The sequence below is a fragment of the Cupressus sempervirens genome, chromosome 5 (assembly GCF_028749045.1).
Source record: "Cupressus sempervirens isolate cs-2001-9-10 chromosome 5, ASM2874904v1, whole genome shotgun sequence".
Taxonomy (NCBI): domain Eukaryota; kingdom Viridiplantae; phylum Streptophyta; class Pinopsida; order Cupressales; family Cupressaceae; genus Cupressus; species Cupressus sempervirens.
The window spans coordinates 391972949-391989125 of NC_143122.1; the positions used below are offsets into that span (position 1 = coordinate 391972949).

Here is a 16177-nt window from a genome sequence, read left to right on the forward strand (position 1 = left end):
TTTGATTTGAAATTTTTAGAAATAAAAATCATTAGAGGTATTTAATGAAACTTTTATGGTTCGTCTTTAAGGATTTTTGCTGCAAATTGCAAGCCTGGTTAAGTGTTTCTTTAATGGTCATCTTAGTTAGTCTTTAGTTTATTAGGTAGTTTCTTGTTCTGTTTTTAGTTCACGATTGTTTGTTTTAGAAACATGGTCATTGTAAATCTATATGAGGAGGTTTCATCTCCTTTGTTTAATACAACTACAACAACTTCGATTTACCATAACAAGAACAAATAATAACCCTTGCAGATCTAAAACGATTCAATTTTCTGGGAAAAACTGATAAAGAAATCTGTGGGAGCTACGATCTTCATTTAAAAATAAGACCAAAAACTGGAAATCAGCAAAAAAATCTTCTACAACTTCCATCACAAAGTGTTCAGGGAAAACAATGAAGAAGCACCAACATAAAAGGAACCATCTAGAAAAGACACAATAAGAACATAGAGGCCAAAACTAAGCCTTCTTCTTTAGCACACTGGACTAAGACAACATCATCCGCACCCAGTCCTCAGGTCAGGAACTGAAAGAGTTCCTTGAAATCACCTTCCTCTAAGTCCTTTGGTCCAACCTATTCGTCTGCAATGAAGAGTGGTGGCCGAAAAGTGTATCACCTTTAGGGTGAACTTGGACAGCTTGAGGAACCTGTTCTCCAAATTTATAATATCAGTTTTGAGATTACCAATTCGCTTCCATGCAGGCCCACATTTGCCACATTCCCCATTAACAACATTCTTGTCATCCATGGGTATGCCCCTGATGTCAGCAGGGGAGGGGGCATTAATTGGGGAATTTGCTTTACTACATTCCTCCATGTTCTGTGTGAGATCCAAGGATTCCATCTTGAGACTCTCTGAGACATGATAAGAACTATTCTCAGTCAATTGTGTCTCCTTGCTCTGGGTGTTATCTTCATGGGTCTTAGATTCGCTAGACTCTTTCGCATTGACAAAATCCTTCTTCATTTTCTTGCGCTTCCCCAAGGGTTTGGTAGCCAGCGTAGTGGAATATCAGAGGATTGTTTCTTCAGTAATTTCAATATCGGAGTCAATGTGTTGAATATTAAACTTAGCCCTTTTAGTGGTCTTGGCTTTTAATTGGGTAGGTGGGTTGTTTCCCTCCTTTGGTTTCTCATGGGACTCAAAGATGGGGGAATTGTTTGGGGAACTCCATAGGGTTTTTGGTCTTTTGATGCTTTTCTTTTCACTAGAACCTGTGACATCCATTATACTGCTAGGTGGTGGGGATGGAGATGGGGATGGAGGAGCCTCTTGAAAGTAATTTGATGGGGAGGACACAAAGCGAGGTGGAATTGATAACGTCTAAATATGAGCCCTTGATTAAGGATGGTATAATTTTTGCCCTGCTGTTTTGAGTCAATGACATCCTTAACTGTATATTCTAGCAAATGCAGTAAAAAGAAAGGAATGGAAATTAAATCATGGTTGAAAGGCACATGATAATAGCAACGAATGCTATACCTGCCCTCCAACTTGAAAAATTTCATAAGCATAGTACACACTTGGTCTCAAGGAGCGAGAAGCTCTTCTCTGTTAAAACCCCTGCAAAGTTTCACTGACTTCTCAGTGGCACATAAAAAATTGTTCAAGCTGGCCATGTTGGCCACACGACTCTTCTTCTTCCACTTAGAACCCTCTGTGCACAAGCCCGTAGCTTGAGCTATAACATCTTTGTTGATTTCAAAGTTAATGATACCCATGGTGACTCTTTGCTCTGCCTATGAAGAAACAAACTGGCGGGAAAGTCTCTCATTATAACCAGTCATTTGCTCAATAAATGGAGTAATTCCCCCTTGCAAATATGCTACACCATAGGGTTAAATTTGTATTCCTCATACTTGTCTAGTTCAACATGGACCCAGTCCCCGCCCATATTCAAAATCATCAAGCAACCATTGGCAGAGTTATGACACAAAGGCTGTAAGGAAGAATTGCAAAATTTAATTTTGATTCATGGATTTACAAAAAGCAGACAGGCTCAAAAGGCCAAATAATGGGTGGAAAAGGGAAGTAATTACTTCCTCGTCCGATGCTAGCTTAAAGATGTCAGGGATTATGTGGGGGCAGTCCTTTCTCCTATATGGGATGTTTCAAAATCTAATTAGAAAATGGGGTAGTAATCTGTGCAAATCTTAAGGGCCAACCTTAGAATAAATTTGCTGTACTTCAATGTCATCATACCAAATACTCATGCCCAAAAATTGCCACAACTCCTCATGACTAGGTGTCATATGATGTGGCGCTGCCCAGAATCGCTTAGTTAGCTTCTTGCAAGGGTAAGGGAATGACAAGCTGTACAAAAATTTAAATCTGAAGTGTGTCCCATGCTGCCCATAAGGGTCCAAACCACCATCTTAATGCCCTGCATTGGAGGCCAACCTTAGAATAAATTTGCTGTACTTCAATGTCATCATACCAAATACTCATGCCCAAAAATTGCCACAACTCCTCATGACTAGGTGTCATATGATGTGGCGCTGCCCAGAATCGCTTAGTTAGCTTCTTGCAAGGGTAAGGGAATGACAAGCTGTACAAAAATTTAAATCTGAAGTGTGTCCCATGCTGCCCATAAGGGTCCAAACCACCATCTTAATGCCCTGCATTGTGAACTTGTTTCGGTTGTTCCTTCTCTATTAGGGATTTAATAGTCTTTGGTAGAACATGAATCTGCCTCCAACAAAGAAGACGCTTCTTTTCCAACCCCAAAGCAGCCATGGAGTCGGCAACATCATTTCTTTCCCCATAGGCATGCTGAATAGTGAAACTAAGCTAGTAAGGAGAGGTTTGACGTCTTTAAGGATTTCCTCAATTCTCAAACCTGCCTTCATGGTCTCCCTTAGTGGCTTCAATAATTAATTTAGAATCACCTTCAATCTTGAGAGCCTTACTGCCAATAGAAAGATCAATTTCAGTCCCCATAAGAAGGCCATATCCTGAATTTGATTGCCCAGATTACCAGCATAAGCAACAAATTCGCCCTTGTGATCTTTGATAATTCTGCCTCCAGCTGCAAGATCCGACCTAGCATCACTGTCAAAATTCAACTTAAAGCTGGGAGGTTGAGTGGGTTTCCAAACAGTGTTCCTTTTGCTGATTTTCTTAGAGCTGTTATGCTTGTGAAAAGACACTGGAAGTTTCCATTGTTTCAATCAGCTTACAATTTGAAGGGAAAGGAGGTTCAGCTGGGACTTTCCAGTTACTTACCACAATGTTTTCAAGGAGAAGCTTGTTAGTTGACAGCACATTGTCAATAGTACTTTCAGACTCCTTGAAGATCCTGTTGTTTCTCTCCTTCCACAAACACTTATAGACATATGGCGTAATTTCTTCCAAAGTTGACTTATTAGAGGTTGTTTTGAGGGACACTTGCAATTCTGGATGAATTGCTGTAGATCCACATTTAAAGCCTATTTAAGATACAATCTTCTAAAAATATCATTCCAAATATAGGAGGCCAAAGGGATGAAGTGGTAGGTGGGTGATGGTCAAACAATCAGATTTTGGAAGGATGTTTGGTTGCGTGACAACCCTATGGCTACCACACATTTCGGTCACTTAATGAGTAGAATAAAATACCATTTTGGGGACCTTGTTGTGGATTACTTCTCCCGGAGAGGTAAATGGAATTCTCTTGGGCAGTGCGGCCAAAGGTCCATGAATTGCAGAGTTTGTTGGCTGGAGTTAGGATACATATTTTTTCAAGAAATGATGATTTTACATGGACGAAGAACAATTTGAGCGCCTTCTCTGTCAAATCTTCCCATACTTCGCAATACAGACGCTGATAGTTGGAAGAAAGTCTGGAACTCTCAACCAATTCCCAAATTCAACTTCTTCTGGTGGACAGCTATGCACGGTAAATTTCTTACTCAGGATAACCTAATAAAAAATGGTTTTCAGCTTCCTAACCGTTGCATTATCTGTAAAGAGGACAAATAGACCATTCAACATTTGTTTATTCACTGCCTTTTCTTTTTTCACTAACTCAGATCTGATCAGTGTAACAACATCGGCTGTGAGATAATGCCCAAAAGAGTTCACAATCCACTGAAAGATCTGCTTCTCGCAGAACTCAAGCAGCAAGTCTGGTAACTGCACCCAGACAGGCGCCATCCTACTAAGCCCTGCAGACGGATCGAGCCAAATTTCCATTTGGAGAGCACCAGAAAATGTTTGTTGTTTGCAAAAGTTAAAATCTTTGGACTTTTGCCTTGTCTTTAATTTCTGTATTGCTGCAATCATAATATGTGCATTTAAAACTGTCATTTGAAGTTAAACCTTGCAATAATTTAAGAGTCATCAGTCTGTTCTGAGTCTTTTTGATATTATGCTTCTTGAAATTCTTTATTCCCAATGTTTAACTTCAACAAAATAGTAAAATACCATAGATTTGAAGATTATTGGAGGATGAAACACAGAAGAGAGTAATATGACTGTTATATTAAGATTTCTGAGGTTAATTTTCACATTAGTATAGCAGCTCAATTTAAAGTTAGCCTTTTGCCTGACTAGACAGGTAGGTAGGTTATAAGAAGCATAAACAAACCTAAGAATGGACCAACTTTTGTATTAACAGTGTATAGTAGGAAGTTAGCTAATAACTCGATGAGATAGTCTTTCTGTGTAATTACCAACCATTTTCCTTGAGTATCATACAAGAGATGCACAATCATAAGTGCAAACCATTTGTTATTGATGACTTTCGGTAATATGGCGTTGGTTGCTTGACTCTATCAATTGATGGATGTTATGTTGGAAAGCGTCCAGCATATCCCCTTGGGATTTATGACATGGTCAAACAGCAATTTCCTGAATAGATGCATCTTTTGGGAGAAATGGCCAGCTCAACTTCATACAAGTGGTATTGGGGTGCAGGTTTGAATCCCCTTGGGTAGCACCGAGGGAAAGATTGTTGGAACGTGTTGAGCATATCTCCTTGGGATTTCTGACATGGTCTAAATGTCTTTTGGGAAATCTTTAATTGGGATGGTAGCAGCTTCTTGAATAGATGCAATCTTTTGGGAGAAACAGCTAGCTCAACTCCTACATACCAGTGCTCTATTTAACAGGACCTTTGTCTGCTATATATTGTATCAAGTAACGAGCCTTTGGATCTTTTTCTGTCCAATGGTTGTTTCTTATTTGACTTGACTTCCTTGGAAACTGGTGGACTGCATAAATACCCGTGGGCAGATTATTCATTTTTTCTGCATAGAATGGAGATTAGGAAAATTGAATCATTTTTTTGGATGCTTACTTATGAATGATCGTGTTTCATTTTTCTCTCCAGAGCATCAATATTTTGAAGGCACATGGACAGGGATCTAAAGATAGTTATCTATTAAACGGTTATGCCCTGAATACTGGTCGGACAGCTCAAGGAATGCCTACAAGAGTGGCCCCAGCAAGAATTGCATGTTTGGATTTCAATCTTCAGAAAACAAAAATGCAGATGGGAGTGCAGGTTCTTGTTACTGATCCAAGGCAGCTTGATAAAATCCGCGAAAGGTAGATAAACTTTGCAGTTTATTTATTGATGAGAACTAGAGTGTTTGTTGAATTTTGGATAAATCATATCTGATTTGTTGGCTTTTAATATTTCCACTGTGATGGGCTTTGTTCACAACCTAGAGTTTCTTGTAAAATTATTTGCAAAGATGTGCTAAGCATTGCCCCGGACAAATAATATGTAGGTAATTGATAGAAATAGTAGACAGGCAGGAGTTTCATGATTTTCAAATTTGGGTGGTTGTTATTAGTCTGTTACATTGTTAGAAATTGTGGATATTTGATGGAAAGTGAGTATGGTATGTGTAGATTCTGATCCAGAAATGTGGAGTTGGATAGATGGTTGAGTATTGGTAGCTTTTATTTGCTGTTGCATATTAGTGATCACTGTCATTTTTTTTTCATTTGTTTTGTTTGTGCAGAGAAGCAGATATAACTAAAGAGCGTATTGAGAAGCTTTTAAAAGCTGGTGCAAATGTCATTTTAACAACAAAAGGAATAGATGACATGGCTCTAAAGGTGCACTTGCATGCTGTCCCACTCAATGAATCTGATAATGTTACTGCTCTTTCTACCAGCTGGCTAATGTCTGTTGATTTTTGCTTTGTACAGTACTTTGTAGAAGCTGGCGCAATTGCTGTGCGTCGTGTACGTAAGGAAGACTTGCGTCATGTTGCGAAGGCAACGGGTGCTACACAGGTAGTGAACTTATTGTCGTTTTTTAGTGAGTGGTAATTATATTATTTTTAGATGCGTAAAAATTCACAAAGTAATATGTCTATTGAGGACAGTTTCATATCATACTAAACAGGAAACAACAAACTAGTAATAACAGAAGTATGCCAAACATAAGGCCCATTAACAAATCCCTTTAAATGCTTCCACATCACTTTTTAACCCCCCAAAATCAAATTAATGCTGGGGAGTAAGGAGAAGCTCCGGCAGTAGCTTTTGGTGCATCTGCAACATCATTGTAGTCAGGTTCCCTTAGCTAACAATCGAATCCCTCTAAAGCTTCAACAGACCATGTTTTGCCTCACAAAATCACATCAATGCTGGGGAGCAAGCAGAAGCTCCAGCAGTAGCTTTTGGTGCATCTGCAACGTGATTGCAGTTAGGTCCCCTTGACTAACATCAAGTCCTACTTTAGTAATACTCACCTTCTCCTCGGCTTGCATTTTATCAATCTCATGGATGGATTCCAGCATCTGATTATTAGTACCACACCTTTTTTCCTCAAGTAATCTCTAATTCAAGCTAGTATAACACCACCATACCCTCAATCGATGGTCAGCAAGTGATGAATCCGAAGAATTGAGCCATATGACTAATTAGCCTTGGCTTTAACACCAGTAGAGCTTGATGATAACTCAAGATTTAGTTTTCTTATTGCCTTTGATCTGAAAATCATAGAAGAAACGGGATGATTGGGGTCCTGGTGTTTTCTTTGTTACAGTGAAGGAGTTCTCTAATTGCCTCAGAAATGTGATTTTTTAAAGTTCTGCGATGCAGAGCAGTGGGTACTGGTGACTATATTATTGTTGAGGAACACCTTAAATGATCCAGAAGATTTTATTGAGTCCCTGGAATTTGAATTGTTTTGTTGTTTGATCTGGCTTTTTTGACATTCGATCCTCCATTTTTTGTGCTCGGGAGTCATAGGAAGCATAGGTTCATTGTAAACTGGTTAGAAAAGTTTTCTCATTGTATTCTTCACTGTTTTAGTGGCAATGACAGCGCAAGGGTTTCTAAGTTGTAGAGGCACATTATCTAGATGTGAGGAGTGACTGTAGACGTTATGACACTCGAAGCCTTGGGATCATTGTAACATTTGTTATTTGACTGTGATAGTGGAACGTGGAGTACTTGTTCACTCTTGCTAGAGTTTTGACCCATTTAAGGGTTTCTGCTGTGCATGTGTTCTCTTGTATGTTATCTCTCTGTTATAAGTTATTTCATGCTTTACAAACAAGACGAACATATTTTAATTGTAAATAGCATCCATTTGAATTTGATTTGCAATGTTTGGAAAGTGATTTTTAGAATTGGCAATGACGTCTATAGCTGGTGAAAGCTTTTGACATCATGTACAGAAACTATTCTTAGAAACTTGCCTGCATTTAATGATGCATATTCTGGGTAGACTTTTAGCCCACAATTATTGAACAGGTTTCTCAATCAGTTCCAGGAATTCTCAGTTGGAAGACAATCTATGAAATGCAATTTCATTACTGAGATCAATAACCACCCTTTTTTGTTGAAAGAAATCTTTCTGTCTTTCCCTCGAAATGTAAGCACCTTGAAAAGGTCAACCACAATATTCTAGAGAAAAAATAGTGTTTTTCTCTCAACTGATGCTGTGCACGATGCCAAAGATCTTAATTGGGAGGAGCCTAACAAACCAAAAGAAAATGAGTGTTTCAATTAAAATTGGGAAAAATGTTGGAAGAAAATGTACAAATAAGTAGTTTGGTTGTTTTTGTTACCAATAGGGGCATAAGACATAAAACAGAACAAACATAGGGTAAATACCATGACGTATGTTTTTTAAGAATTAATTGATGTTGTTGCCTTGCTAATTTGCACATGATAGTAGATGATAGTATGCTTTGACTTAAAGTCTGAACCTAAAAAGTTCAAATTAATAACAAAATACAAAAAATAAATATACCTAAAACTATAGCTGGTGAAAACTATTGACATTATGTATAGGAACTATTCATAGAAACTTGCCTGCATTTAATAATATGTATTTTGGGTAGACTTTTATCCCACAATTATTGAACAGATTTCTCAATCAGTTCCAGGAATTCTCAGTCAGAAGACAATCTATGAAATCTATGAAATGCAATTTCATTACTGAGATCAATAAGCACCCTCTTTTGTTGAAAGAAATCTTTCTGTCTTTACCTTGAAATGTAAGCACCTTGGAAAGGTTGACCACAATTTTCTAGAGAAAAAATGAGCGTTTTTCTCACAACTGATGCCATGCACGATGCCAAAGATCTTAATTAGGAGTAGCCTGTCAAACCAAAAGAAAATGAGTGTTTCAATTACAATTGGAAAAAATGTTGGAAAAAAAATCTGCAAATAAGTAGTTTTTAAGTTTTTGTTACCAATAGGGGCATACAACATAAAATGGAACAAACAAAGAATGAATACCATGACTTTTAAAAAAAAAAAAAAATGATGTTGTTGTCTTACTGATTTGCACATGATAGTTGATGATAGTATGGTTTGTCTTCAAAGTTTGAACCTAAAAAGTTTAAATAAATAACAAAATACAAAAAATAAATAGACCTACAACTATTAAGTTTTTAACTAACAAAATAGCATAGTTATTTAGAGATGGGGGTATTTGGAGATGCCAGAGACTACTACTGGTACTGGTATGACTAATTTTAAAAATTTGGAGATTGTGGTGGGGTGTGTGCGTGTGTTTGTACTTGGAGACATCATTTTTATTTAAACATAATTCAATACTTTCTAGAAAATATCATGACAGAGAACTTTGAAATGAAGAATAGTAAATCAGTCACATGAGAACAATTTCTCTTTAGATAATTACAATGACAAGAAATCATCCGTACAACTATTTAAATTTTATGCCCCTCTCAAAAAGTCTACGCTTTTAGCAAATATGACCACTATAACTTTGAATAGATTCTTCTGTTGTTCAAAATATCAGCATGAAACATTATGCAGACTTATATTTTTCTTCTGCATTCCTTTTTGGCCTTTTAATACGTTTTGGCCTAAGTTTTTTGGGGGTAGACAACAATCTTAAGTCAGGAGACTTTGGAGATGAACAGGATTTTGCAGCTAATAGAGCCTTGTGTATTGGTAAGTTTCTGGGTACATCTCTAGTATTGGAGATGTGTCTTCGTCTCCAAGATGAGTCCCCAGGTATCCATGTCAAATAGGGAGGGAGCCAATAAGGTGCTTCTAGGATTGTGATTTTGATACTCCAAGGTTCATGTGCCAAATACGAAGATAGCTAGATCCTCAGCATTTAAAATTGCTCATCATTATCCATTTTGGATACAAACAATTTGGTCAAGTTCAATTAGTTGATTTTTCTCAACTCTCTTTGATACGATTAGTTTGAAGGCATAAGTTGAAGCAAGTCGCAATAAAACAATAATTAAAATTGCAAATTCTAGCATTGAATTTTCACGAGTTGAAGATGTATGTTGTGGTTAATGGATGCTAGACCATTCATTCACTGCTGAGTCAAATGGTTGCATTTTATGTGTGTGTGTGAAACATTTTAAGTGCTATGTCCCTTTTTTTGATGAAGACTGCTCCATAACGGGAATGATTGAGAACTGAAGTAAGAATAGAAAGTTACTAAAACCTACTAAAATAGGAATTTACTAACTAAACTATTTACATCCCCCCAAATGGTTCGCTTTCATCATCCTAAATCATGAAATAAAAGTTAAACTATTTCATTTTAGGTTAATCATCAAATTATAATTGAATGAAGATCTTAAAAGAAAACTAAACACAACAATAATCAATAGGAACACCAAGATTTTTACATGGTGGTGTAGGGAGGGTTGTGGGGGTGGGGGGAGAGAGTGAATCACACCAAAATTCTTGTGTGGAAATCTCTACGAGGGATAAATACACAGTGAGAGTTAATTCACTTTATGAAACAAAGTGAGATAATATTTGTTTTAAGGCTTGTTGCCTAAGGAAACTCCCCACTCTTGGAAAGGTACTGAAGAAAGACGTAATAAATGCGATGTGAGGATTAGAAGCATGACACACCTGTGACCTTAAATGCAATGTTCCTTCTTGAAACTTTCTTCTCTCATTTCATATGTATGGTATTAGATTTTGGTCTTGAAAAAGATGAAGACACAGTGGGTTGCTCATGTTGAATGGGATCATATGCTGTCATGATTTTGAGGCATACCCTATTTATTTTGTTAAATATACATTCATTTTATCTCAATTTGTGAACTGCACTTTTAAACTTTTAATATAATCTAATATAAAGATAGCAATCAAAATAGCGTCAACAGTCAACGTCAACAGTCAATTTGTGAACAATTTAACTGTCAATTTGTGAATAATTGTTTTATCTGCTGCAATCTCAAACATTTGTACAATATGTTTTTAAATGTTTTCTTCTGTCGTAGTAGATACAATTAGGGGTGTTTCTGGACTTGTGATGATTAGCTCTTGAATATGAACTAGTTGTGACTGAAGGCCTAAAAGGAAAAGGGCATCAGTTCGAACAAGCCAGTTGATAAATTAGTCATAATATCCAACCGCTATTGCAGTTGCAACATTGTTTTCTTTGTTCAGTAGTTCATCGTTTAATATTTGTATATTCTTTAAACATTGTTGATAGCAGTTTTGAATTTCAACATTTTGAGTTGCAAAACATATGACCATAAAAATTGTTACCATGATTGGGATGATAAAAGTTATATCCATTTTTGGGGAATTATTTTATAGTAGTCAACATAAGATACTCCTATTTCAGGATTCCACTCAGTATATTTGGCAAATTTAACCATTAAGTAATTAGAGGAGATTTTCCTGTCAATGTATGTTGTTGCTTAGTGGTGGATGCTGGTTGTCTAGGTCCTGACATTTGCTGATATGGAAGGCGGTGAAACATTTGATCCATCATTCCTTGGCTCTGCGGATGAGGTTGTAGAAGAGCGCATTGCTGACGATGATGCAATCTTAATTAAGGGACCAAAGAGTTCAAGGGCGGTGTGTAAAATTACTTATGATGCTAAATGCTGAAAGTTCTTTGCTCAGAATGAAAGGATGTTTCTGTTCCTTGATGTATTCTTTTAGGGATCTGAAACAGTATGATAGAATGACTAATTCTGATGAGGTATTTCATATTCATTTGATGAGTCAGGTTTCCATAATTCTAAGAGGAGCTAATGATTATATGCTGGATGAAATGGAACGCTCTATACATGATGCACTGTCTATTGTGAAGAGAACACTGGAGTCTAACACTGTATGATTCCTGCATTTATATAATCTATCGGTTCCAACTTTTTGATGGTGTTTTCAGATTTCTGTCTTATGGCATCATTTTCTCCCATTCTTTGTTTTCATAAGCCCTTCTGACATTATTTGGCTGGGTTTTTCTTTCCCTCAACAGGTAGTTGCTGGTGGCGGTGCTGTTGAAGCAGCTTTATCTGTATACTTGGAGAATTTGGCAACCACCTTGGGTTCTCGGGAACAACTTGCTATCGCAGAGTTTGCAGAATCTCTTTTAATCATACCAAAGGTTACTGCATAACTGCTTTTTCTGAAACATGGTTTTATACACAAATTTTTATTGATGTAAACCTTTTGATCTGAATACAAATTTGTTTTATATTGCAGGTTCTTGCAGTCAATGCTGCAAAAGATGCTACAGAGCTTGTTGCAAAACTTCGTGCCTACCATCATAGTGCTCAAACAAAGTCTGACAAACAACATCTTTCAAAGTATGAGGGATAGCATTGTTTTTGTTTATAATTATTAGCTCTGTCCCTATATGCAATAGGATTTTTGAAGTGTCCGTTAGATGCCATACAACATTTAAATTTAAGAATTTGTTTGCTTTGGTTCCTTTGGAGCTTTCAATCCTAGTTTTTACTAATATATTTGCAGTTAACTGGTGTGTTTCCTTATTAAAATAAAAACCCCAATCCAGGATCTAATAAACTGATAAGAAACCAGGTATAATAACTCAAGGGAATCATTCTTATTATAAGAATATTTAGCTGCAACGAATGTTGTTGAATTTTTTTAAGATTTCCTAGTTTTAATGCAATTATGTGTTTTTTAGTCAACTGTTTAGATTTGGAGGTTATTTAAACAAAATCTGGGTAAAGAGATGAACACATTAAAAATAATATTATTTTTGAAAATGTGTAAAAGTAGATTTGTAAGCATTTTTGAAATACTTCAACTTCTGATGCCTCCTATCCGTAGGCTAAAATTACATGATTTTACAGAGAAAAAATCCCAGGTTCTTAAATGCTATCCTTTATGTTAAGTTCGTTAGGCGTCAAGTCATTTATGGAGTTTTTTCCTCATGTTTTTGAGCTGATTGATCTGTAGCATGGGACTTGATCTTATAAAAGGACAAGTGAGAAACAATCTTGAAGCAGGTGTTCTTGAGCCAGCGATGAGCAAAGTCAAAATCATACAGGTTGGTGATTTTGTAAAGGATATATGAGATTTTAAGGAAAATTAGTTGTTTGAAATTTGTCACCCATTGATGCAACTAATTTATATTTGCTTGCAGTTTGCAACTGAGGCTGCGATAACAATTATGAGAATTGATGACATGATCAAGCTTTACAAAGAGGAAAATCAAAACGAAGAGGACTGAAGCCTGCATTTTCTATTGAACAATTTTTCTTGTGTAATATTTTGAACTATTCTTTTATATAAATGTACCTTCTTCAAGAACCCAATTTCTGTTTTCAAAAACACTATGGCAATGACAAGCTTGCTTAGGTGTGTATAATGGGTATTTGTAAGATTTCAACATAGTATTCAGCAAATGAAATTAGGCAGTTGCAGCTAGCTATTTCCATAGAGTACTTATTACATATAACTAAACTTATTACTAAAATCACCCAGTGAATTTTGCCTTGTATACTATCTCGTAAATGATGTTTTGGCCCTTACACCAAAGCCCAGTTGACTCAATGATCTTCAACCGTTGTGCTTGGTGGATGTGTGAAAGAATGCTGTTCAAAAGAGTTTGTTTAATGTGAAACTAAGTCTTTGCATTGATAGATAGCTATTGTTTAACATCATTATTAAGCATATGAATACTTGCCATGCACAGTAATTTAAAATAGTGAAAGTAAATGTGTAGCGTGTGCGAAACAGTTGGATAGCTAAATAATCAACTTCTAGAGATTACAAAAGTTGTGATTTTGCATCCAAAGTTTTGTGATCAGGCATGACCTAGCTTCTGCTAATACAGTTTACTGTAATCAATCATTGAAACCAAAAAAATTGGTGGGTGCCCCTTTTCAATAAAATTGGAATGTATTCAATAATGCAGAAGTAGAACAGTAATTAGCATACTAGCTCAGAATGTATACTTCAAACAAAGTAATAATAGTACTTCGCAATTAATAGAGCAGAAATAGAACAGCAATTACTAGGAGACTTGTATCTTGACCCCTGGTAAATGTAGTGTGCGTCACCACCCTCAAAGACATGTATGGACATGCCTCTACTTCTTTCTATAAGCATGCCCCGAGGATGAGAAAACTAGACCTACACTAAAGTTCTTTCCAATGTCACATAAATAACATTGGATTCCAGAGAATTAGAATATGCTGGAAAACAATGACAAGTCTTGAATTGCGCAAATAAAATTTAGTCACCTTCATGTGAATAGCCCAAGTCACCTGGTTTAGTGGCCAAGCTTGAGGTCGTGAGTTACCCCCATGGTCTCGGGTTCGAGACCACCCCAGGTGTGAATGGTGGGCGTGTGCTACAGGCTGTGCATGTGCACCAAAGGGTACTAATTTTGTCCTGCTCACCCTACAATTTATAAAATACTCTCAAAAGGATTAGTGTTTAAATATATATTATATCATGATTATGATTGTTGAATACTAATATAATTAATTAATTATTTTAATATTAAAAATTAAAGAAATTAGTTTTTACGTTCTTTACTCTACAAATATCTATTTCAATTTTTTAAAAATAATTGTCCTTCTCTTGCTGTAAGTGTGGAAATGGAATGCAATCTTTAAATGGTGAAATTTCAAGGTATTATTGACATCTCAATACTAATAATGTCGCTATGTTTATTAAATTTAAATATTATATTTTTGATGTTGGAAAAACATAATGGTATTTGGTTGTAAATAAGATTGGAATACAATGTTCTTTATTAGAAAAACATTTTTTGTTAGAGGAATGAATTAATAAGAGGAATTGAAAGATTCCCAAAATCTTGTACATAAAGAAAGGCAATAACAACAATGAATTCGAACCAATGAAAAAATGGACCTCAAATCATATGGAGATTTAAGAAAAAACCATAACTTAGTGAAAAATATCTATGCTTTTCAAATTTAGAAATTAAATAATCATGCCATAATGTTATACATACTACAAATATGATATTGTTTAAGTTTTAGTCTTTATTTAATATATAATTTGATGGGTGTTTAAAACTTGAGTTTTTAGATTCAATATTGTTTAGAAATATTATTTGGCTGGGAAAATACTTAGGTTTGTTGGTATACATATTTATCTCTACTAATTTATCTTCTAAATTGACCTTGTTCACTCTAAAGAGTAGTGACAATTGTGCTTACTTGGAGAGATTATTGGAGAATGTTGATATTCCTCTATGCCCTAACATTTGAGGCCCTTGACTGTAGATGCCTCGCCGTGAAGTTATACGTGAAGAAATCATCCCCTTGTAATGAACGTGCAAGTAAAGTATGGAGAAGTCGTAATCAGTTCGTACCTACACCACAAGACAGATTATGATCCACAAGACAGTCCGTACATGATTTGTTTGACAGAATGTCCGGTATCATTTTTGCTTTGTTTTATTCAAATACGACTTAGTATTGTTTATTCATATATTGTTTACTATTGTTTTGAGTCATGGACCCCCCACCCAATCCAACAACATTACAACAGATAGTTGACCGCTTGGCATTATTAGAGAAGGATAATGCAGCTCTGAAAGTCACAACTCTTTCTCTTTCAGCAGTTTCCCAAGGTCTCTTAGTGCAGCTTCAGAAGTTCGAATCAGTGAATCAAACTCTCCAGGATACTATTCACTCCTTATCTCAATCATTAAATGACTTGAACCAGTTAATTCTTCATGCATCCAAGACCTTTCTGAAACTTTTACCACACAAATGGAAGGCATTATAGAAGATATCAGCTCCGTTATTGAAGACTTCAGAGACATTGGAAACCTCAAGGATAAGCAGACTGAGCTTGTTAAAAAACAATCATCTCTTTTGACTGAAACAAAGCAACAAATTAAAACTTGGGCCTCTACTTGCAAAAACTCCAGCACTACGCCTCTGCCAGTGGTTGAAAAAATTGTCCAAGAGAAGTTGGCAGAGGACCGAGTTAGGCGCTTCAGGGAACTCAACCTTCGGGTTAGAGGTCTTCCTTCGTCCTCCATCGATCCTCTCCCCACAGGCTACTCATTTCTCAACGAGCAACTGGGTATTTCAGATATTACATTAGACAGAGCATGGTTTGGACACGATGGCACCTTTTTTCTTAGGTTTCTCTCACTGGCTGATCGACTACAAGCTCTCAGAGTAAAGAAGCTCTTCCTTCTTCACACAAAGATATTTTTTGATGAGGGTCTCACAAAATCACAGGTAGCTGAACTAAAGCACTCTAGGAGTCTTGTGGTAGAAGCAAGGAGTAACGGAAAATGGGCAGTAATAAGGAATCTAAAGGTAGTTATTTGTGACTCACCTCTCAAGGGTTGGGATGAGATACATACCCAAGCCAAATGACACTTTGAGCACCAACAGTTTGGCAAGTCTAAGCCCTCCATTGGCTCTTTGCTTGTCAACTGTTGGAATGGCAGTGGTTCCCTACGGTCTTTGCTA

At 36.4% G+C, this 16177-nt stretch overlaps 1 protein-coding gene across 1 annotated transcript in view; it reads left to right on the forward strand.

The window, feature by feature from the left end:
* LOC149556449 (T-complex protein 1 subunit alpha-like) overlaps nucleotides 1-13140 on the forward strand; it is a 37274-nt gene extending 24134 nt beyond the window's left edge. Inside the window, exons 9-17 of the mRNA XM_089830759.1 lie at nucleotides 5356-5573; nucleotides 5996-6092; nucleotides 6186-6272; nucleotides 11175-11309; nucleotides 11464-11568; nucleotides 11716-11844; nucleotides 11943-12046; nucleotides 12666-12756; nucleotides 12853-13140. Of these exons, the coding sequence (XP_089686885.1) occupies nucleotides 5356-5573; nucleotides 5996-6092; nucleotides 6186-6272; nucleotides 11175-11309; nucleotides 11464-11568; nucleotides 11716-11844; nucleotides 11943-12046; nucleotides 12666-12756; nucleotides 12853-12939 (1053 nt within the window). The 3' untranslated portion in view covers nucleotides 12940-13140. The remainder of the gene's footprint in view (nucleotides 1-5355; nucleotides 5574-5995; nucleotides 6093-6185; nucleotides 6273-11174; nucleotides 11310-11463; nucleotides 11569-11715; nucleotides 11845-11942; nucleotides 12047-12665; nucleotides 12757-12852) is intronic.
* Nucleotides 13141-16177: the final 3037 nt, after the last annotated feature.